Source organism: Tripterygium wilfordii, chromosome 8 (genome assembly GCF_013401445.1).
Source record: "Tripterygium wilfordii isolate XIE 37 chromosome 8, ASM1340144v1, whole genome shotgun sequence".
Taxonomy (NCBI): Eukaryota; Viridiplantae; Streptophyta; class Magnoliopsida; order Celastrales; family Celastraceae; genus Tripterygium; species Tripterygium wilfordii.
In genome coordinates, this window is record NC_052239.1 from 9943543 (window position 1) to 9967855 (window position 24313).

The window sequence follows — 24313 nt, forward strand, 5'->3', positions numbered from 1 at the left end:
CTTATTTCTTATTAGAGATATGTTATCTTGAATTACTTGGTCAGTACAAGCTTGTTGATGATGAGAGTGTAGAGAGCTTCATTGGGCCTTATAGGGCCCAGTTGCCTTATCATCTATCTGGTGTCTTCATTTGTCAATTGTTTTTCATATATATTTTAATTTTTTATTTAATTGAACGGGCTGGCTGGTCAAATCGATTGAATGGCTTTCCAATGTTTTAGCCAACACGATTCGAAATCCGATTTTTCAAACATTGTAAAAGACAACTCAAAAAAAATCATTAAAATGTGAGCAATGATGAGAGATGAGGTTTCTTGGTGAAGAAACGATGAGCACTTAAGAGAAATTAATGTTTCCTTATCCCATCCACCATTCAACTCCTATGATAACATATATTTATAAATAACTCCATATATATATATAATTTAAATATTATAGATATGCCTATTGGCAGGGTCCTAGATTAAATAAGCGACCACTACTAATCTTGGGTCATTTTAACCCACCGTATCTCTCTAATACCCTTAATTTGTATTAAACTTTTACAATTGTCGGACAATACTAGACTACATTAGGAAATTACAAACACCGGACTACACCAAATTATATTGTATTATACTGAAATATATCGGGCTACAAACTACACTGAGATATGTCCGAATAGACTAAACAAACACAAAAAAATAACTAGAGCAAGGTAGATATGTCAATTTGAGCAATCATCCATACATATCTAAAAGTATATCTACATCTAGATTGAGGTCCAAATCCACCGAAATAATGCATATCTTTGCTTGAAATTTAGAACGTATTAATAGATTGCCAATCATGCACCGCTATTGAAACTAAGTCATCCCAAATAGATCCAGGGGATAAACTCGTCATATGCCCATATTGTTGAAACAAAAAACGTTAAAAAAAAAAGTTAAATAAGTGGCTGGGGGAAAAGAGTAGGCTATCATTGTCTCCTCTCCAAACATTGAAAATAATTTTGGATTGAGTTTACAGAAAAGGGAGAGAATTTTAGAAAGGCAGAGAGATATTATTCAAACAGTACCATATGGTACAATTTTCACTTGTTAATTAGGCAGCAAAGGGTTGTAATGTTTTGCTTTAGGTGTTTGGTTTTGGTTTGTCCAATGGGCAGAGAAAATAATCATTACAAGTGATTTTTGTATTGGGTTGTATTCTAACACAAATAGGTCATTGACCTTTCTTTCAAAAAAAGAAAAAATTAGACCCCGTAAATTATTTTCTTAACAAATTAATCACTGACATTAACAGTATGGACTTGGAAGGTTCGAGTTCAATTCCCTACTGTACTGTGAGTAATATCTTTGTGACCACGTTAAATGAAATGTTTTTGTACATGTGAACTGATACTTGAGTTTAGGTATATATGGATGTTCAGAGGATCCATTTTTATAGTATCGATGTCGATGTCGATTAAAAAAAAAAAAACTGGTTACAATATAAAATAATAAAATCAATAGACTCACTAGTATTGGTTCCCACATGACCTGTACTGTCCATTTGTTTGAAATAACTGATGATTGTGCTAAAACCGATGGTTTCAAATAAAAACACGAACTGGTGGAGGATGCCCATACCTTGATCCAGGTGTTGGATATCGCCATTAATCCTCTTCTGTCTTTTTCCTTCCAACAAAATTTATTCTGAGAGAGAGAGACAGAGCAAAGAGATCTTATCTAAGGAAGGTCACTGCCATCAACACACACGGCGAAGGAGGAACGCAGTACAGTACAAGACACCCGCACACCAAAACGCAGATTTCCCCAGTCTCCCTTATTTCCCAGACTCCCTCCTCGGAGGATACTGTAGTGTTTAATTAGGATTTTTTTTTCATCTACTTGCAGGTGTTGTGCTGTATTCAGCTATGGAGGATATGCCTTAACAGTTGTTCTTTTATCTTTCATCCGCTGTTTGGTTCGCATCCGATTATGCACAAATAGTAGTATCGGTGTAGTTTCTTGAGATAATCTGGTGTCTGGTGAGTTCTGTTAGGAGTTTAATCTCTTTTGATTCTTTTAGAACTTCATGGATGAAATTCTTTGTTTACTTCTTTGGATTTCTCGCAGAATAAAGCATGAATCACTATGTTCCAGATTTCGAAATGGACGATGATTACTCTATCGCCTCTACTTCAGCCTTGGCTAGCCCCAAAAGATCAGCAGCCATGTAATCGTCTTGTCGTTATCTTCTTCTCCTTAGTTTTTCAATTTTTGGTCGGTGAAACCAAATCTATTTGGATGTTTGGTTTTAACAGGCCTGAGGACGAGATCATGGAACTGTTATGGCAAAACGGCCAAGTGGTTATGCAGAGCCAAACGCACAAGTCTCACAAGAAATCTCAACCGTCCAAATTTGACAATGCGGTGATCCCCGCCGAGACTTCGACGGCACGGGAGACTCGATCACCGCAAGAGGAACAGCAACACCACCACCTATTTATGCAAGAGGACGAGATGGCCGCTTGGCTCCATTATCCTCTCCATGATTCAAATTTTAACCAAGATTTCTGCACGGATCTACTCTACTCAACCACTTGCGTCACCGGCTCTGCCAATACTACACCCGTCGCAGTAGGCACAAATCAGAATCCAGAGCCGAGGCCGCAGCAGATGGCGACTGCTGCACCGCAGCGGCCGCCTGTACCACCTGCGCGTAGGACGGAGGTACAGAATTTTTCTCTCTTCTCGAGGCATAAACGTACGAGGACGGTTGATGAGACAGTTGCATCAGCGGTGGAATCGCCGGGACCGTCCTGTTCGAAGCAGACGGTTATGAGGGAAACGACGATAGTGAACTCGAGCGACACGCCTGAGGCAAGCCACAAACCTAGGGCACCGGAGGTGGCTAGGAGTTCGTTAGACGAGTACGACGGCAACTATAGGGCCGAGTTCATGAGCGGGGCCAAACTAGCGGTATATCCCTTTGCTCTTGGCGGTGGAAATACCGACACTAGAGACAAGATTGTAACGAGTGCCGAGATCACCGTAACGTCGTCTCCGAGTGGCTCAACCACCAGTGTCGAGTTACCACCTCTGAAGTCGGCGGAGGACCGGAAGCGAAAAGGGAGAGACGGCGAAGAGGCCGAGTGCGGTCAAAGCGAGGTAAGTTAAAAAAAAAACCTACCGTCACTGTCAATTTTAGTTTTCATCATTTTTTAGTAAAGGCTATTGTGCGCCGGGGTTTGAGTGGTGGATTATTAGGATTGCAGGTGGTCCTTGTTAAGGGGATAGTGAATAGTGATGATTAATGGTGATATTGATGGCGCGTATCATGGGAATGGTTTCATCGTCCCATCACCTGCTTGTCTGTTACTGTTAGCTTCTGGACACAGAATACGAATTTTATTATTTTTTTCTGTCATTTTTATGAAGAATCACTAGGCATGGGGTTTAGAGTAATATTTTTGTTTTGATTCAATTCAAATTGAACTTGATAATGGTTTAGGGATTGAAATTGATTATGGTTTAGCTAACAGATGTACGAAAATTGAAATCTCCCCCGAGGAGATCATCAGACACATTTGTGGTTTGGCTCAGTTAATCTGCTAAGATTAGCATGTATTTAGTAAAGCAATGGAAAAGTTGGTTTTGAAGCTCAAATGCTATCTGCAGCTACAGGGTTTACAATGCTTGGAGTCCCTAATAAATGAATGTATGAAGTCAAAATGAGAAAAGGTTCCTTTGTGAGTTGAAATATCTGCTGTGTTGTATGGAAAATGTTTCATTTGAAGCAATTTTGAGAAGGTAGTCATTAATTAATTAGGTTAGCATTGTAGAGACAGCAATAAGGTGGACATAATTAATTTGGTGATGATCTCTTTCAATTTTTATTACTCTTAGCATTATATGATCTGTCTATGATTTGAAGATCTAAAGTTGTCTATATGGGACACAACATTGATTTTGAAGAAACATTTGGTGATCAGAATAAGCAGGATGATAATATCACAGCCGTAACTACCATGTTATTACTTTTAATATCATTGGATAACCGTTGACCAGAAAAACACACATTGTGGTACTATATCTATATGTAATGATTTGGAGTATAAGCTTTAGGTATAAAACTAATAAAGTGGATCCAAGGAATAAATATTGGATTCTGTTAGCGCCCAACTATTTTATGGTCAAGCCAAAATTAGTACCAGTGCTTGTATGTGGGGAAAAAAGTGGTGGTTTTGCATGGTGCTACTCATCATCTTTTCTAGGTAAAGATGTAACATAAAATCTCTCTATTATTTAGCTTTGATTTTTTTTTCGTCAAGTTCAATCACTCCCTTTCTTGTGGTCAAAGGATGCTGAGTTTGAATCTGTTCACGGAAAGAAGCAAGCTCGTGGATCAACTTCTACAAAGCGATCTCGTGCTACAGAGGTTCACAACCTTTCAGAAAGGGTATGTGGTTCTATCAGTATGATTGTTGACAATGTCTGTTCCGTTTTACTCTGTCGCCTTTCCCGAAACATGAATATTATATTCCTTAACAGAGACGTCGAGACAGGATAAATGAAAAGATGAGGGCTTTGCAAGAACTCATACCACGTTGCAACAAGGTTGTTGATGATACCTTAATAACCATTTCTTCATTATAATTTATCATTCCTTTGTTTGTTTTACATATTTGCCTCTGGTTTCTTCTTAACTTCAGTCGGACAAGGCTTCTATGTTGGATGATGCAATTGAGTACTTAAAATCTCTTCAGTTGCAAGTGCAGGTATGTCCTCTTGTATTCATGTGACGTTTCTTTGCATAGCTGCATGGAGGATGCAAAATGAGACTATATTTGATCTAGGGTAGGTGCATTTTTGTCAAAGATTAGGTGCAAGAAAACTGTTTAGATGGTTTTGGCATATAAAACATAGAAAGAGTGATGACAAAGGTTCTCAATCTATATTGCAGAATTTCCTTATCTGTCCCATGGATATGGGGGTACTTGGTTGAAAACCTGTTTATATTCTAGAGAATCTCTTAGTATTGTGTTTAGATTCTAGAGAATCTCTTAGTTTTGTATGGAAAAGTAGAATGACATTCTAACTGTTTCTAGCTCTCTCTCTGCTTTGTTGGTTCACTTCTAAACTACTGTCTTCCTAATGACGTGAGATTTTGACCAATTATTTACAGTTTTTTATAAGATTTACGTCCTCTTCCAGCTTGATAATGTAAAAGAAATTATGATCTGATTATGTTAAACAGTGTGGGTACTGTTGTTTAATTGTAATTGAGAGATGCAAGCTGATGCAAGTCATAAATAAAGTTTTTGATTTAAAATATTAAACCTGCTCACTCTAACCGCTATCCAGGTTATTATATGGTGATGGATTATTCAATTTTATTCACGTAAGCATTTGCCCTGCATATGTTTATATCATGACTGACAAGGCTTATGAACTTCTGCATTTTTATGACTGACTAGATTTTGATTAATTTCTGTAGATGATGTCCATGGGTTGTGGCATGGTTCCAATGATATTTCCTGGTGTCCAGCAGTATATGCCGCCAATGGGGATGGGTATTGGGATGGGCATGGGCATGGGCATGGCTATCAACCGACCATTGATGCCATTTCCTGGTGTTTTAGCTGGTTCTGCCTTCCCAACACCGGCTGCAGCAGCTCATTTAGGTCCAGGGTTCCCCATGCCAGCCTTTCATGTGCCTCATGTCCCTACTCCTGATCCATCCAGAGTTCAAGCAGCCAATCCCTCAGATCCTAATCCTATGCTAAACCCACTAGGCACACAGCAGATGAATACGCCACAGATTCCCAACTTTTCCGATCCTTATCAACAGTACCTTGGTCTACAACCTATGCACTTACCAGTACCACAGGTTAAAAGTTTTAACTCTCATCTCACACCTTAATCAGAACTTGAAAAGTTCTATTTATTTTATTTGGCCATGTTTAGATTATGTGCCATTATAGAATTCCTAGATGCGTTGGCAGGAAAATTACAAGCCTGCATACCCCAGAAGCCAAAATATTACATGTTTTTCCCGTCCTAATTATCATCTTCAAAGGGTCAACAATCCAGAAAACAATTTCTTGAGAATTCATAGTTGTTGTGGACATATTGAAAATGCCTAATTTAATTATTTTGGAGACTTTTCTTTCTGAACAATGCTAGAGACCCCCAAAATTTGACCTCAATCTATGTGGCATTAAAATAATCATTGATTAAAAACACACATGTATGACCCACTTCACATCCAACACTCCATATCAAATGGGGGTCTTTTGGGGTCACTTTTTGGGGGTCTCAAGCATTATTCTTTCTTTAATTCCTCAACATTATCAATATTTACACCCAGTGTCATTCTCCAGCTAATCCATTTTTCACTCATCCCATTATCATTTGGCAATCTGTTGTGATTATTGTCAGCCAATATTTATGACAGTAATATCAGACTATCAGTTTATATTGATGGTACTTTTATTTTCCTTCTGCAGAATCAAGCAATGGCTGAACCAAGTACCAGCAAGCCAAGCACTAGCAGAGGAGGTGAAAACCTTGAAGGTCACCATTCAGGTATGTCTTTAACTTTCCGGGCTTGAATAGGTGATAAATGTGCAATGACAAGCATACAAAGGTCATGGTTATAGTGGATTTTATCATTGGCCGGAGAAATTGTGCTATTGTTGCTGCTTGTAGTTGTGGTTTTTTTTAACTGAAACACTTTTGCTTCTTGAATTTTGAAAGGGTCGTGAAGCATGGATTGTGGAATCCCAGCTTCTCAAGATCTGCAAGTTCCAGCAGTCTGATGTTGTTGTATGGTAAGGGGTGGCCTCTCTTCTATAAAGCTCTCTGGAACGTTGCTGTTTCTTCACATGGAAGGATTGATCTTTATCCAATCAAAATGACTATATATATATATATATATAGCTAATGATGGAGCTTCCAGTGCAATGACGGTACAAGTTTTGGGCTGATTGCTATTGAGGGTCTTGCCCATAAAGTTTTGCAGCGGACGAGATCTCTACAGCGGCTCGTCAACACAAAATCGTAACACTGACACAACTAACATGTAATGATTACAACCCCATAGATATGTGGCCTTTTATTAGAATTTTTTTTTTCGTCGTATCGTTTTATTTATTTTAACTGTGAAAATAAACCCACTGTTAATGCTTTGAAGGTTTTATTATGAACCTAATGAAGAATAATACAAGTAGGCTAGATAAAGTGAACTTTTTCTCCCTTAGATGAATGGTATTTAATGAAGTTACAGCATATACTTGTTTGAAGGCCCTCTATCAAGAACTTCGGCCCATCCCTAGCAAAAGTAAACCCAAGCCCATTGGGCCAAGGGGTGACGGCCCCTTCACTGCTCTTCATGACGGTCATGATTAACGTCAAAATCAACTGCATACACCATGAATCCTACGGCACGTAATCATTAACCCACTTCACATAAGAAATCACTACATGTCCATCATTTTGATGTCCATAATTTATATGACATGAGAAAAATATAGGAGACCATTTTGTATATAAACACCAAAATTATTAACACTTATCATTTTGGCTTCACATATTATTATGATTGCCATAGTAGTATTGTTTCAGACACTAACGGCTTTATCCAGGTTCTATTGTGGAAGGAAGTAAAATGCCTTCAGTTACAATTGCATAACGGAGCGCATGCATCCTCCCCATGGTTCACCATTTCTTCTCTATGGGAAAAAAAAAAATGGAAAGAGAAGGAACCAAAAAGGTTATAAAATCCAACCACAACTTCCCAGATTGCACTCTTGTTGAACACTTAAACTAGAGCATCAAGAAAGTTAAAACAAATTAGAATCACTATCAGAAGAGAATCGTGGCACAACGGCAGCTACCGGCTAACCCTTTCCTTTCCTTTTTCCTAGTTGATGTGCCGAAGACTCCAGGGCTGCAGCTCGGATACAAACTAGAAGACAAATAGCTTATAATTTTAAAAGCTACTAACATGGTACAATGTGAAGTATCAACAGGCAACAACATGCGGCTGTGATGCTATGCCTCCCAATGACTCATGGAAGAATTCTCAACAGAGTAAACTGGTATGATTCTAACAAGGCAGCAAATGCAGGAAAAATGTGCCCTGTAAGCAGAGAAAGTAGTAACATCTCCCTACGCATGCACTTAAAAGAGAATTCCACACACGTAATAGAACACCACCAGAAAAAGCAGTCAAGACACAAGACAACGATGAGCAATCCTGAGATGCAAGATTGAAAGGAATGTATAAAAAGAAATTCCAAAGTGCACATTGAGCATTTTTCACATATATAGTCCTTCTGGCACCCCTTCTTTCTTCTTGAACATAACCTTTTCCTTTGCTTTCTTGAAATCTGCATGTGTCACCTAAATAGCAGAATTCCAAAATAAGCAATTAAACCGCAATAGCCTTCAAAGACATTAATAAATGCAGCTACAGCTTAATTCAGTACTCATTGGAAAATGCATATCAAAATATGTACAACTTGCATCAAAGGAAGATTAATCCAAACTGTGAACCATACCATCTCAAATGTAGGCAAATTATATCTAAAAATAGTTCAAAACTATCTATTTAATTTTCGTCAGGAATCAACATCGAACATTTGATCCCATTCTTCCCTTATCCCTATCAATGTCTCTATTTCACTAAGCTGGCACACTGATGTACATGCAATAGTCTTATCTGCAGAAGGGATGAGGACAGGAGCAGAAGAGATTTTTGCATTGTCTAGAAAGTAATAATGCAACATATGGCGATAAATGATCTTCTCATTGCGTTCAAAGGAATGAGTCTTAATTCCCCTAACCTTCACTGGCAGCCTTCTGCCACCGGTGGGATCTTTTCTACAGACTCAATCAAGACATGATTAGTAAATCTCCTCCGTCCTTGTGTTTCCATGAATACAATTTGGATATTTTTGACACCTTACTCATTCTAAACAATGGCACTTTTCATCCATCTCAATCTTCTGTAGCGTTACTTGTTTTCATTTTGTATGGACAATTACCAACTAAATGCACAAGCTTATTTTATCTAAGCTTCAAGCAAAATTTATCACCAACAAAGACTAAACATCCACACATGGACCTTACCTTCATACGTCGCTCTCTTAAAGCTAGTAAACCAGCTTCAGTACATATTGCCTTTATGTCAGCTCCAGAAAACTCGTCCTTTGTCATGACAAATTCTTCCAAATTCACATCCTCAGCCAGGGTCATTCTTGATGTATGTATCTGCAGTACATACATACAAAGATTACTCCGTGTTTTGGTCACAAATTGACAAACTTTGTCTGGCAAAGTTAATGAGCTTAACAAATTTAACAGATTAAATATAACAAAAGGGAAATGAAAAGGAGAAGAACGGGGGGGAGTGGGGAATAGTCGAATAGATAATATATGACCATCACAATAATAAGAAACATATGCTCAGAATAAAGGCAAGAAACGTCCTCTTCATTCTCTTCCAAAATCATCATAAAAGCATAATTTTTCCAAATGTACCTGGAAAATACGCCTCCTTGTTTTAATGTCAGGAAGTGGAAACTCAATCTTCCTGTCAATACGACCAGGCCGGAGTAAAGCAGGATCAAGGCTTTCAATTCGGTTGGTTGCGAGAATCACTTTGACATCTCCTCTTGAATCAAAACCATCTAGTTGGTTAAGTAATTCCAACATAGTCCTCTGAATTTCACGTTCCCCACCAGAGTGAGCATCATATCTGCACAGCAAAATAATTAAAAAGAGTCCAAATATAGCATCTTTTAACCAAAAAGACTCGTCACTAACCTTTTTGTACCGACAGCATCAATTTCATCGATGAAGACAATTGAAGGCGAGAGATCATCAGCAACTCTAAAAAGCTCCCTCACCAACTTTGGACCATCTCCCAAGTATTTTTGAATTAATTCACTACCAACAACACGCAAAAATGTTGCAGATGTTGAATTTGCCACTGCCTGCAAGAAACAAAATCACTTCAGAAGAAGACAAGGAATCCAAGTAACGGCACCATCAGCATTATAAGTCATGCTAACACGAAGCAAATTACCGTATACAACTGGGGGTGAGACTAAGGGTAAGCCTTCAAGCAAACAATCCATACTACTTTGAAATTTTTTTCAAGGGGGATCCACCAAAAAATGACTTAAAAGGTTATCTAAAATTTTCTATACAAGATCAAAGGGTAACTTACCAAAGCACACAAAATTTGAAAAAAATTTGGAAACAATTACATCAAGCCATCATTCTTGTGTAACAATAGAAATTCCAAAAAACAATTCATTTAACATACAAATGACACACAAGTAAGGTATCCTAAGAAATCTTTATATTTTAAGTGCTCTGAGCATACAGCTCAAGGTGCCGTACATACAAGCATACTTCATGATTTAAAGTGAAGCTAATAAGGTGAAGCAAATACATGATAAACATCATACGCGATATGAAATTTTCTGCATATGCTCCAAAAGCATAAAGAACATCATATGTTGCATAAGCAGAAAAATACTTTGTTTGGACTATGCCATGCCTTTAATATAATGACCAAATTAAGTTAGCTTACAATTCAGCAATTAGTTCCAGCGGGAAGTTCATATGATTCTACTAGTCAATGTAATTTTAAACTTTTTTTTGAGGGAGAAGGAAGGGATAAAAATATGATATCAAACTGATGCAAAAAACAACAGCCAGAGGTTATACTCAAGAAGATAGGCATTAAGTTAGGAAATTATATATATAGCAAAGCCCAGAAGAAAGAAATAGACCGGTTTCTTGTTAAGTAAAATATCATACGAATTCAAAACCTAGCAATGTGATCAAACCAAGGGAACTCCCATCTTGCAGCTAAATAATCAATAAATTGCATTTAGCATCTACATAGACCATAAAGAATGGATATAACAATATGAGTGCATTAAAACTATAGAGAGGATGAGAGTCCAAGATAGGGAAGAATAATAAGGTACCAAGTAATTCATACAAAAGCAATACACTGCATAAAGAACATACATATAAAACACACCTTTGCGAGCAAGGTCTTGCCTGTTCCAGGCTCTCCATACAGTATGACTCCCTTAGGAGGCTTAATACCAATGTCTTCATAAAGCTCGGGATGAGTTAGAGGGAGCTCAACCGCTTCCTTAATCTCCTGTATCTGGGCATCTAAACCACCTATATCAGCATAAGATTCCAATGGAGCCTTCTCAACTTTCATCACGGACACCATTGGATCAACTTCATCCTGAAGAAGCCCAACAACAGATAGAACCTGCCAAGTATCACAAACGTAAGCACCAACATCAAGCAAATTACATCTCCTAGAATGATGGTCCTACCAAGATGCTTAACCCTCAAATGAACATGTGTGGTTTAGCGTAATGTGATACTGCACAGCAACACAACGCTTACTGGAAACTCCCTGATGAAACTAACCTTAATTATCAGACAGCAAACCCTCCAAAAGGCTTATTATACTTCCAATTCAACTACTTGTGGAAGCATTCTAAGATTCGAGCATCAGATACAACTAACACTATATGGTTTCCTATTATTCAATTGACAAATTGACTACTCTCCCGAACCAACAAGTAGATATTCTACACTCCCTTTTCCCTTCATTGGTGCAAAAGTTGCGCAAATTACTTCTGAATTTCGTCGTATAAACAGTTTATGTACGACAAACACAAATAGCAATTTCAAACCCTAACTAAAAACAAATTTCAACATAAAACGACTAAACAATACCAAATTCAAACGAGAGAAGAAAGAATAATTCATACTTTGTTGTGCATCAATATGGCACACCCAGGCTCCAGCTGATCTTTATCAACAAAGGACAAGATCCCCACATAGTACTCCGGTCCAACCGACGACGAAACAATGGCGTGATTCTCGTCAATAAGCTCCTCCAGATTTCCCACGCTCATGGGAGAGCCTCTGAGATCATCGACCTTCGATCTATCCTCTTCGGCCTTTTCTTCCTGGGGCTTGAGCCGCTCCTGATTCGCCACGAACTCCTCCTCCATCAACAAATAGTCCTTGATTCTCTCAAGTTTCAGCAGTCTTAGCTTGCACTTTGTCACTGGAGTCACATTGGGTAGCCTGGATGCCGCCTCGGGACCCTTCTGCTTCCGCTGCTTCCGGCCCACCCTAGCCGGTGGTGCAGCGGGCTTGAATTTCTTCTCCTTCTTATCGTCAGATTTCCGATCCCCCGGCAGTCCCCCCTGCCGGTTTAGACCTCCCGGTGTTCCCTGGCCCATATCTGCTGCTTGAAGATCGAAAGGTGAGGGGAAGAGATGTAGAGAGAATAGAGAGTAGAGACTTGGCAATTCTGGTGCATATAGTAATGTAGATATAGAAGAAGGCCATCGGCTGTGTGATGGGCTGGGCTCTTTGGGCTTTAAATGGATCAGTAATTTGAGAGTTGAGTTTAGGGCTTAAAGGCCAAGACAAATGGGCCCATTGCAAAAGAGCCTCAGGCCAGTATTTTGGGCTTGAAAAGTTGAAATGAGCTTTGACATTTAGAAAGATAAAAATGTTAGGGATCTCAATAAATGGGATCCAGCCTTTCAGTAATTCATCTTGTCCCTTAATAGATGTAAGTGTAGGGGCTCACAAAATCTAGTGAATGAATAAGAGAGTGACATGTCAATCACTGGGATGATAGGGATCCCAATAATAAAGATCCCTATCACTTCTGTTAATAAGATTAATTCAATTCAATTCAATAAGTATCTAAAAAACCTCCTACCAACTATATATGAATAGAGAAATTATTCAATGGTTTTGGAACATCATGTCATATGTTGATGTGGTGAACTAAAATCAATAAAATGGTGCTAATTACAATGCATGGGTAATTAAGAATGGAGATAGATAGTTTGTAATTCAAATTAAAAAATGTATTAACTGTCTTGTGTCTGTGCATTGACACCGTCGCATTGATTATAGTTCACTACATCTACATCTACATATGACGTAGTGTGCCAAGATCATTGAATAATTTACTATGAACTCACAAAAAACTATATATGAATATGAGAATAATCGACTATTAAAATCATGGGAAATGAAAGCATACATTGGACATATAAATGTCTAAAAGGAATTAACAAAGTATCACCGGATTTATCATCTTACATAGCTTGTAACTTGTTATTTTTATGAAATTTTAAAATTATTTCTTATATCAAAATGGGCTAATTGGACACCCTCCTATTAGGTTATTAAGAACCAGAGGTCCGCCTGTAAGGCTCCGATCAGTGGGGATGTCATAACTGTTGGAAAGAGGAAGGAGAAGTTACAGGGCTACTATATAGCCCGCTGGTGTAGCCTGTAAGAGAGGCCGAGGTGATCAATTGATTTACATATTTGACATGGATATGTGAGATGGGGACGACCATGATAATAACATTTTATTTGACTAATGTTCATGTAAGTTGACGTCCAAGGAAACCATGATTCGTACTTCACTACAACAAAGGGGCGATTTTGTGACGGAATTTAGCGACGGAATAATTTCCGTTGCTAAATTTAATAAATAGCGACGGATTTCAGTTAAAGTTCCGTCACAAAGATGAACTTAGCAGATGACCAGGTCTGCGACGGAATTAGTGACGGAATGTCAGCAAAGTTCCGTCGCAAAAGTCAACTTAGCAGTTGACCAGGTCTGCGACTGCATTAGTGACGGAAATTTCCGTGACGAATATATTCCGTCACTAATTTCGTGGCAAAATTAAACACCAAATCCCGCCAAAGTTTGTGACGGATTTTGCGACGGCTTTTTGTCACAGATTTGTGATGGAAATATCTATCCGTCACTAACTGAGCGACGGAATAGTTTTCCGTCACTAAAGCGTATTTTTCTGTTATCGATGTGGTTTAGGTATGGATCGTTAGTGACGAAAATTATATTCCATCACTACTTTAGTGACAGAAATTATATTCCGTCACTAATTTAGTGACGGAAATGCTATTGTCACTAATTTTGTTAACTAGGATTTATGACAAATAAATGTTTGATTCGAGTACGGATTTTTAGTGACGGAAATGCTATTCCGTCACTAATTTTGTTAACCAAGATTTATGACAAATAAATGTTTGATTCGGGTACGGATGTTTAGTGACGGAATATGATTTCCGTCGCTAAATCTCGTTTATCAATATCCCGTCAGTCTTTATGTCAACTCAAGTAGGTTTTATATCATTGAAATTAGCGATGGAATAACATTTCCGTCACTAATTTGTGACAGAAATGCTACTCCGTCACCAAATCTTGTTAACCAGACTGGCTTGCTAGACTTTATGTCAAAGAGAGGCTGATTCAGGTATAGATGTTTAGCCACAGAATTGAGAATTCTGTGGGTATTTAAATTAACCACGGATTTAAATTCCGTGGCTAATTTGAATAGCCACAGAATTTAATTCCGTGGCTATTCAAAATAGCCACCGACATATGAGTTGTCTACTCAAAATAGTCACGGATACTGGACCTCTGCTTTGCTGGCTTCAAGCTCTCAATTGTTCGTCTTTTATGTCTATTGTATGCTAAGACAATATATAGAGAGAGAGACTCTCCTAGTTGGCCACTTTCACTTCTCCATGGTATGTTCCTTCTACAATCTCATCATCAGCACTCCACTACCCAAAAGGAACCCGGCCTCCACAACCCAATTTGAGTTTCCTTTTTCTCTCTCGATGGTTTTGATTCCCACTTGAAGTTCCTGTTCTTGATCTACAAAAGAAAGCTGCTTTGCGGAAGTGGTCAAATTGAAGGTAAGAACCCTTTTGGTTTCTAATTCTTCTTCTCATTTCATTGCGATTGTTGGAATTTTGGGGTGTTGGGATATCTGGAGATTTCTGGGTTTAATTTTTCAATGTGAAATGTTAGACCTTTTGAACAATTCCAATATCTGACAATTCCTTTTTTTCAAAGCTCTCGCTTTTTCTTTGTATTTTGGTTGTTTGTTATTTCATTACTTGTGGCTATTGTTTTGGTCATGGGTTTCTGTTTTAGAAGGAAATAAAGATGTGCTTGTTTATTATAAGGCTTCATTTCTCCATTTGTCTGCTTCAATCCATTACGAAAACTCATGCTAAATAATAGGCTACTTCTGGTCATCCTTTCTTTGATCCATAAAATTTCAATTATGCTGTTATTGATTTTTGTATATTTGTTGCTGTTGTTTTTGTAATGTTCACCTATTGTTCTAAGAAGTAGAGGAGAAGAGACTTCACAATTGGGTTTTTGTGTCACAGTTATTGCTTTCGGTTGTCTTATTGTTTTATACTGGATTATTTTCGCAAAAAAGTTGAGGGACATAGATGCCCCCTGTATCACCTGTATCCAACTCGCAGGTCCCGCCAATGGACATGTAGGGGACTGGTTCTGGCTCCAAAGAGTTCATACGACCACTTGGCCGGGATCCTACTCAGCCCGAGATTTTTCGTCGTACCCATAAGAAAAAGGGTACTAGAGAATTTGTTGATGCACGGTCGGCTAAAATATATGTAAGTAATATAAATTTTATTAAATTTAAATCTCAATTTATATATAAAAGTCATTATTAATTTGTTAATATTTGTACAGGCTGACTATGAGAAGATGAAAGAAGCCAAGCAAATCTTTGCTCGGTTTGGAATGCAACCGCTATGTAATGACGTTGACGATGAGGAGCACGATTCTGACGGGGTTTAGATTATAGATTGCAGTTTAATTGTTGTAATATATTTTGACAATTTGACTTCAACACAATTTTTATATAAATATTTTTATTACAAATGTTTGTGATGCATTTTAATTACAATGTATGATCAAATTATATCTAAATAAAATAACAAAAAATTCTAAATATAAATAAATATTAAATTAATTTTGTAAATAAAATAAAAAATTCCAAAAATAAATATTAAATTAGTTTTGCGACAGAATATTCCGTCACTAATTCGCCGCAGAAAATTCCGTGGCGAATTTGCCACCTAAATTACGAGACGAATTAGTGACAAAATATTCCGTGGCTAATTAGCCACGGAATATTCCGTCGCCAAAACTAAACGTTACTTTTTTTAATTTAATTTGTGACGGAATATTTCATCACCAATTCCGTCGTAAATGTTTCCGTCACAAAATTTCCGTCGAACATTCCGCCGCGCATTCCATCACTAAATCCCGTCGCTAAGTTCCGTCGCAAAATTTAGCGACGAGGGTTTTTGTGACGGAATATTTTCCATCACAAATTCCGTCGCAAAATGATTTAGTGACGGAATTTCATTGGTCAGCGACGGAATATTCCGTGGCTAAATCTGCTGTTTCTGGTAGTGCTTCCACTTTGCGTCAATGATAATACACACGAGCCCGTCATTAGTTTGAGTGGTAAAGATGATGTGTATCACCTTAGTGATTAGGGTTCGAATCTCCTTCCCGTTTCAAAAAAAAAAATGAACACTAAACTAAAGATAAAATAATTATTGATTACGTACAATGCATCACGACGTGAATCGCGAGCAAATACACGTAAAGGAGCATGAGAAAACTACGTAAACAATACATGCAACTAATTAATTAACTACCATAATAAGACTGATGGACCCTGAACTTCTTCAAGGAAGTGGGAGTGTACCAGATCCACCACCGCCAACTCCGCCTCCAGCAGTACCACCAACACCGCCACCAACAGTACCACCCAGCCCACCAACTCCACCACTTCCACCACCCAGCCCACCAAGCCCACTACCACCACCGAGCCCACCAGGCCCGGTCATCCCAGCAATGCCTCCTACCCCAGCAAAAGGAAGCCCAGTGCCACTAATTCCTGCAGCACCCCCTACTCCACCATAGGTGATGAAGTTCTTGTTGTCATCAAGACCAGCACCAGTAGGCACATTCCTCGCATTAGTGTGATGAACTGTCACCAACACAAGCACCACCATAACATTCACACACCAACCACCCATTTCTCTCTCTCTCTCTCGCTCTTTCTCCCTCAAATATTTTCCTAGTATACGTGAAACGGTGAAAGAGTGTTGATTTTTAAAGGCCAAAAGATGGGTAGCTAGGGGACAGTTGTGGGAAGTAAATATGGAGTTAAAATGCAAGTGAATGCAGACTGCAGAGACATGTATAATTAGTTGTCTGAAAATTTTGAGTCTTCAATGCTAATTACATGGGAGTAAGTGGAAATTAATTAAGATTAAAACAACATAATCATGACCAGAGGGGGGTTAAGGGCGAGAAACAGAGTTTTTGTCTGAAATCCACGTCCCAAACAACCAATTATATTATCCATTTTGAGATTATAATTTCCGTAGATACATCCGATTACCCCCACGGATTTGTTCCTCCCAAACTTAACAAGTAAGCTAAACCCAACTCACTAAGCCTAGGAAAATGCAGTTGTTTGAAGATGGGTTTAATCATATATACCCATCGGAAGACTTGTGTCTTACCGACGTGATATTATATGTCTCAACACTCTTTCATATTTGTGGACTGGGTTAAACCAGACCCAATAAATGAAGTCGATGATACATGTAGATGTCAGAACTAAAACTTTAAAGCATTGATTGGTGTTAAGGACATCCTAGCAAGCTATACATGTGATGACAAGTGGTTGAGAAGCTGAGATATACATGCCTCGTATGAACTTCAAATACGTTGTATGACCAACCAATTGCATAAGTGCGCTCGCTGTTGAAAGGCTCACGACCTGATTCTCTTCCAGCAAAGCATTTATGGTGCCAATTACACTCATCTCGACAAGTCCTTCTCTGCATGCACATTGCTCTCATGACGTCTTAATGCTCCAGCTGGTTGAGTATCAAACTAATAAGGTATCCAATGATCGATCATGTCTTTTGGTAATCTTTGAATCCGATTTACAGTTTTACACTAACAACAATATTATTGTCATTCTTTATCAAAAAAAAACAATATTATTGTTGCTACGTACCTAGCTTTGATTCAAATTTATCTTGACGACACGAGTTTAAACCCATATCGAACGTCTATTTAAAAAAAAATTTGAATGATGTATTTCTCGATTATAAAAAAAAATTCATCTATCATTAAAATTAATATAATAAAAACAATATTATTGTCGTTACGCACCTAGCTTTGATTCAAATTTATCTTGACGGCACGAGTTTAAACCTATATCGAATGCCTATTTAAAAAAAAATAAAATTGTATGGTGTCTTTCTCAATTATAAAAAAAATTCATTTATCACTAAAATTAATATAGTAAACGCAAAAATTAGTAAATTGTCTACTTTTAAATCTCCGTTAATTAATTCTTTTCACCACATTTGTCTTCCTATATACAATTTTTATCAAATTATTGTTATGTACGAATTATGGAACTTTAGATTTTATAATGTCCATACAACAGATCACTTCTTTTTGGGCCAATCCGACAGCCCTTAACACCAACTACACTAGTATATTAATGCAAGAGAGAACATATGTTAGAGAGGGAGAACCCAATTTGGAGCATAAGAGATAGAATATTGGATTTACTTTTTTAAAATCCAACAGTCCATAATTTGTATAGGACAATAATTTGATGCCCCATATCCATATGTTGCAACTTAAGATGTTCAATTCTTTTTTTCAAGGGAGTTAATAACATTCAACGATTTATCTTCTCATTGTTTTTTTTTTTTTTGTTAATTTCTAATTAAGAAGAGTCTTGCAAGACTCATCAAACAAAATGCATGCATGCATTCATCTCCTTAATTAGGACAAGCTAGCAATTTATTCACAAGAGTATTTGGACATTTCTTTAGTCAGCCAAATCAAGCTGATATAGTAAGAAAGAGACCAAACATGTGTGTCATATAGACATGCTAAATTTTGTGGTAAATTGAATTCATGAATTGGTGTGACAAATTCGTCCATTTTCGTCAAAATTTGGTCTTTTGGCATCCTCTTGGTATGAAACGTTCTACGGAAGTTAAACTAACAAGTTAGATGATCAATTAATCTGATACAATTAATAAATTTTGAGCCATAATTTGCATTACATTTATGTAGGTTATGGAACATTTTTAAAAAGGTAGATAGATCACCAGCTATCTATTAATTAAACATTGTAACCAGATTACATAAAACAACGAAAAACAACGTAGACATACTATCATACTCGAGACAAATTTAAAACAAACTGGTGGAAGAACATTAACTTAACAAAGCAAACACATTAAGGACCCATGGGATTGGATAATCCATCAAGGTTTCTGAGAAAGAGTATCATCGGAACAACCTCCTCCTAGTCCACCGCCAATTCCTCCCAAACCGCCTACACCACCACCAATTCCTCCCAGCCCACCAACTCCACCACCAAGCCCACCTCCTCCACCAAGCCCACTTCCTCCACCGAGCCCAACTCCTCCACCGAGCCCACCAACTCCGCCAAGCCCACCCCCACCGCCTAGTCCTCCCAATCCACCAACTCCACCCAATCCTCCAACTCCTCCACCTACACCAGCTCCTCCAACTCCGGCAACGCCACCAACACCACCGTATACAATAAAATTCTTCTGGTCATCCAAACCAGCACCGGCTTTACCAGGAGCATTCCTGGCAGTTGCATCAAGAATTGTAAGAGCCAGTACTACAACCATAAAATACCACCTCGCCATTCTCTCTCTCTCTCTCTCTCTCTCTCTCCTGCTTCCTGAATATTTCACTGCCACTAGTACACTACCTTCTGGTGTTGCTCAGTGTCATGAATCTGATCTGACTTTATAGGCAGGGTTGTGGTAGATGGGGCAGTTCGCTGTAATAAATACTTCTCCTTTTTTTTTTTTTGAGGAGGGAATTTACGGAAAGCATGGCTGATCGGACTCTACCTCTAGTAAATTTACGGGCTACATGTAATACCGGTTGCAAAGCACACGGACTGGTTAAGTTTTGGACGGAACCTCAGCACGAAGATAACACTAAAACGCGCCAAAATGAATGTTAAAACATGTAATCTCTCACGCACATGCGCTAAGAAATTCAAACAACTAATTTTTTTTGTTCGTTGTAATAAATACACTGCATGTGATTTCCATAAGTGCCCCTGTATTGTGTCTATTGAGTCATTTATGTTTTGCGTAAATCTGCTCCCACATACATGTGATGGATCAATGAATGAATTCATGCATGAGAAAGGATGACAGCTTGATCTACAGAAGATGATGCGGTGGCAGCATCAATTGGTATGTAGGAATCTTGATGGAGGTGATAAATTTTTTGTCAGGTGATTTGTTGAGGTGCAATAAGTTACTCTAACTAACCCTAGGAAAAAAAAAATTCATTATTCACCAACCAGTGTGTTTCTCAAGTCTTCCGAAAATGTAAAGAATTCTAGTGGATTTTGTCCCAACTATCTCAAATGCTGAGATGAACGCACATGATCTATGTAAAATCGTGGATCCGACATGAGATTCATATGAGATCATATGCGTTCATCTTAGCATTTGGAATTGGAATAGTAAGGACAAAAAACACTTGAATATGTGAAACTTTTGGAAGTCTTAACCACACATTTGTTCATAGAAAATGACCTTGTGAACAATGAGTCATTTGCTAAGATGGTGAGCTTGAGTGTAGTAACTCTTAGCATAAGTGGAAGGTCGTGAGTTCAAATTCCATGGATTTTCCATTATCGCAAATTTGCGAGATGTGATCTTGCTCAACCCAGCACGTCTGAATGACACATTGCATTATCTTTCCGCATGTCTCAACTTGTTTATGAGGGTTACGAGATCCTTCATGTGACCCAAAATTTACTAATCAACTATCTGATGGACAATTGATTCGGTTCCGTCTTACCTCATTAAAGGAAAATCACTAGTTTATAATCATGTATATAATCCTAGTTTGGGCTTGGATCTGAGAGAGTTTTGAACCAAGATTCGGTAGGCCCATAAAGTTTTGGAATTGGATCCGAGAAGTTCTGGGCTTGCATTTATCCTAAACATCTTAAGCCCACATGAGTTTTGAGCTTGGATCTGAGAGATTTGGGCTTGGATCTTAACCATCACTAGGCCTACACCTGGGCCAAACCAGGATCCTGTGGGCCCGTTACCTAAATGCTTGTGAGGCTGCAAGAGTTCTGAACTTTCTCCCCGAGAATTCCATAACCAGAGGATCCTTTGTCATGGTTCTTCTTCTTCATGGTTCATTTACACAAGAAACACCAGTGATAGTGTCACCATTCGTGATCAGAACAAGATTACTATAAAGTTTGAAGTTACATTCATGGCTTCATCAGTTGTCCTCCACAATATATGCTTCGGTTCACTCTCTTGACCGAAACGAAACTTCTACCGCCAAACCCCAACTCTCACTCACCCTCAATTTCTTTCCTCCAAATCTTTCTTAGAGCTAAGGAGAAATACCGCGCTGTCTCATCACATGGTGAGGAAATCTCTTTCCATTCCCACCGTCCTCGCGGCGCAATCGGATTTCTTGAAAGGTTGGCTTTGCCTGACTTCTCCATTTGGTTTGCATACTTTCTCTGTTTGCATTGGATTCAATATGTTTTTCGTTTTCTATTTTTCGTTTTCAAGTTGGTTTAGTTTGAAATTTAAGTTGTCAGCGGCAGTTATATGAACTGATAGGCTTGAAAAATTCTGTAAAAATTTGTGAGATAATGCTTTATGTTGGATCCTGAAGTCGAAAAAGGCATAAAATGGCTGCATTAGCCATTAGGAACCATGGCGTGAATTTTATACCGGTTTGTTGATAAGATGTGATTGTATTGAAGCACCGGAGATTCATAGTTAGAAGAAATGAGAAGGAAGTGCTCTGAATGGAGTAGGGAAGAAAGTTTCAGTATTACTGATCAGTGAGTAATATAAAACCATATGGCATATCAAGAGAATTTTGAGGTTATTCCATGTCTGTCTCAGTTGAAAGTGAATAATGAAAGATGATGTTTCTCTTTCTGCTGACAAATTATAGTCGATCGAAATTCTTAGCAACTGAAAAGAGATGGATATTTGCCTTGGTTGTAAAATATTTCTCATTTAAGGGATATTTTGATCCCAAGAAAGGGTGAACAAAGATAAGGGGCCTAAAGGAGGCAGGGGCCCAACTTCTACAGAGGATGATGCTTTAGAAGAAGCAAAAGGAACAATGGACAAATACAAGTGACAACCATAAGAGTGAGTGAGTGTCAAATTTTCAAATCCACACTGGTCTCATAAAATGATGAAATATGCGCTAAGATGAGGGAACTAGAAATATTTATCAGTGGAATACTCGAAACTTTCAAAACACAATATGTCTCTATATTGCTTAATGTATATACAAGACCTTTCAGCTTTTGCTACCCAGTTTATGTCGATATTCTTTAGATTACTTGGGTATACTGATGAAGTACATTTGGAAGAAACTATAATTTAGTTGGAGCTCAACTCAGCTGACAATAAGTTAAGAAAGAAAAAGATGGGAAGCTAAGTTTTTCTTCAATTTTCTTTTAATTTATTTTTGAACGGAATATGATATATTGTCATCTCATAGAACTGATGCACACATAACCCAGCCGACATTAACTTACGCTGCACAAGTCTTGCTCAACATGGATGAGGAAGACAAAGAGAGTGCCTTCAACTATCATAGTGAGAAGGTTGCCTTTGCCTTTGGTTTAATCAGTTAATGACACTTTGAATTGTTAAGAAGATTTGCATAGATGAAGATTGTCTCTCTTTTTTAAAACTGATCTCAAAGTTATATAAATGTAAGGGAATTGTTAGAGTTACGAAGCCTTTCACCATTTTGAGCATGGATCTTGTTCTTGTGGTCTATTGGTGACTTCTTTGTCCTGTTTTCTGGTTAAGTATGGCAATTACAGATTTTCTATTCAAGGATATATAGCCTGATTGTTTCAATATATTTTGGACTTCATTCTAAGTTTCAGTTACACAAAGATGAGTGAAAAATGTCTATACTAAGGCACACAATGATTTGCAATCATTTCTCATCTCATTTTCTTGATCAAAATGCTTGAAAGAGTTGACCAATATGTCCAAATTTGGAAGTTGAATACACCATGTTTACTTGTTTGTTTTGGATGCAGGGCTAAACCCTAAACTCTAAATCATAAAGACTTTCCACATAAACGGCCAAAACACATCTTGAGTGACCTCACTTATCTCACATAACTATTGTAGAAAGAAACTTGTATGGAGGAAATGTGATGACATGATATAAATAAGATCATTCTCTACTACTAGTTTCTATTTATGATCTATATGCCTTTGGACTGCACTGAATTGGCTTTTCAATTTTCACCTTAAGCAAACTTATTGGCCAAAGATGAATGGATATTAGGATACCCAATAATTGTAGAGCTCAGTTTGTTACGGACTTTTTAGATGGTACCAAACCTTTGTGGATTTGTTATGACAAACCTGGTGCTCCTGTTCCACTGAAGTTTAAACTGAAATGATGTCTTCTTTTTTCCTCCACCAGGTACAGAATACATGGAAGAAAGATGATCATGTTGTGGGTGCAGAATGAAGATGCCAATTAGTATGTCTCCACCATGCTGAGCAAAGTCCCATGCAAAAGGAGAAATCCAGCTGGTATTTTTTCTTACATGCCAATACTTGGATAATTACAGTGAATTACTTGTTTTGACCATTGCTGCGGCTTATGTGAAAAGTGTTTTAAGTTGTGCACAAAGCATGAGCAATTGAACACACATATATGGACTTTGTTCAGGAGAGTCGATGTGGCTTATGTAATCACTTGGGTGATAGTCTAATTGGTGAATCTCTTTGGGGCCAAACCATATGGACTCAGAAAGCCCTGAGTTCGATTCCCACAAGGAGAAATACCCTTATGGCGACGCATTGGGTTTTCGCCCAACTTTCCCTGTCGTCAAGTAGAAAAATTTTGTACGTGCTCCTGGCAGGCCTAACGGTTTGAGTTTAGGTCATATCGAATGTGCAAAGAACAAATTCGTATGGTATCGTACTCGTTTAACAACAAAAAAAAGTCAATGTGGATTCTGTGTTTCATAGTCTCTTAAAGTGTAACCTTTTAACTGCGGCGTGCGTTGCCGCTCCATGGATTTGCCTGTGTTGGATGAGCAGCGGAGGTTCAAAACAACACGAGAAAGCAATCATGTTATTTGTGAATGGTGTAGGGGACTAATGATTCCTGGGGCTGGCGTGAGTTTGAACAGTGGCATGCCACTAAACATGCTTGATATTAGCTTTATGTGTACGTACATCTTTCTAATTGTGTATCATTTTATCATGCACTCTCATGCCCTTGATATTAGCTTTATGATTGTGGGCATCTGTGT

The 24313-nt window shown here is 38.1% G+C and overlaps 4 protein-coding genes and 1 long non-coding RNA gene across 12 annotated transcripts; 3 read left to right on the top strand and 2 right to left on the bottom strand.

The window, feature by feature from the left end:
* The first annotated feature begins 1538 nt into the window (after window positions 1-1538).
* LOC120004244 (transcription factor PIF1-like) lies at window positions 1539-7213 on the top strand. 3 transcript variants are annotated; one of them, XM_038853524.1, is made up of 10 exons: window positions 1539-1799; window positions 1878-2011; window positions 2100-2199; window positions 2288-3134; window positions 4327-4425; window positions 4518-4583; window positions 4679-4744; window positions 5464-5856; window positions 6476-6554; window positions 6726-7213. In XM_038853524.1, exons 3-10 carry the CDS (start codon window positions 2108-2110, stop codon window positions 6731-6733), a joined length of 1650 nt encoding a protein of 549 aa, XP_038709452.1. In that variant the 5' UTR covers window positions 1539-1799; window positions 1878-2011; window positions 2100-2107; the 3' UTR covers window positions 6734-7213. The 3 variants fall into 3 exon arrangements, with proteins under 3 accessions (XP_038709452.1, XP_038709453.1, XP_038709451.1); XM_038853525.1 differs by having other exon boundaries at window positions 1539-1756; XM_038853523.1 differs by having other exon boundaries at window positions 1539-2011.
* A 705-nt stretch (window positions 7214-7918) lies between these two features.
* LOC120004220 (26S proteasome regulatory subunit 4 homolog A) lies at window positions 7919-12331 on the bottom strand. The gene is made up of 6 exons (XM_038853488.1): window positions 11789-12331; window positions 11032-11277; window positions 9798-9967; window positions 9513-9729; window positions 9102-9242; window positions 7919-8372 (listed from the first exon to the last, which is right to left on the bottom strand). The coding sequence occupies exons 1-6, from the start codon at window positions 12266-12268 to the stop codon at window positions 8289-8291; spliced, it is 1338 nt and encodes a 445-aa protein (XP_038709416.1). The 5' UTR covers window positions 12269-12331; the 3' UTR covers window positions 7919-8288.
* Window positions 12332-14450: 2119 nt separating this feature from the next.
* LOC120004299 lies at window positions 14451-15789 on the top strand. Of its 3 annotated transcripts, none has more exons than XR_005469489.1 (3): window positions 14451-14783; window positions 15320-15518; window positions 15598-15789. It is a non-coding gene; the product is annotated as an uncharacterized LOC120004299 (long non-coding RNA). The 3 variants fall into 3 exon arrangements; XR_005469490.1 differs by having other exon boundaries at window positions 15366-15518; XR_005469491.1 differs by having other exon boundaries at window positions 15387-15518.
* Window positions 15790-16607: 818 nt separating this feature from the next.
* LOC120003626 (glycine-rich cell wall structural protein 1-like) lies at window positions 16608-19699 on the bottom strand. Its single transcript, XM_038852644.1, has 2 exons — window positions 19283-19699; window positions 16608-16819 (listed from the first exon to the last, which is right to left on the bottom strand). The coding sequence occupies exons 1-2, from the start codon at window positions 19644-19646 to the stop codon at window positions 16608-16610; spliced, it is 576 nt and encodes a 191-aa protein (XP_038708572.1). The 5' UTR covers window positions 19647-19699.
* A 1436-nt stretch (window positions 19700-21135) lies between these two features.
* LOC120003477 lies at window positions 21136-23896 on the top strand. Of its 4 annotated transcripts, XR_005469353.1 has the most exons (4): window positions 21136-21472; window positions 22522-22627; window positions 23473-23585; window positions 23725-23896. XR_005469353.1 is itself a non-coding variant. In XM_038852481.1 (3 exons), exons 1-3 carry the CDS (start codon window positions 21285-21287, stop codon window positions 23518-23520), a joined length of 342 nt encoding a protein of 113 aa, XP_038708409.1. In that variant the 5' UTR covers window positions 21136-21284; the 3' UTR covers window positions 23521-23896. The 4 variants fall into 4 exon arrangements, 1 of the variants encoding a protein (XP_038708409.1); XR_005469355.1 differs by lacking the exon at window positions 22522-22627; XM_038852481.1 differs by having other exon boundaries at window positions 23473-23896.
* The last annotated feature ends 417 nt before the right edge of the window (window positions 23897-24313 follow it).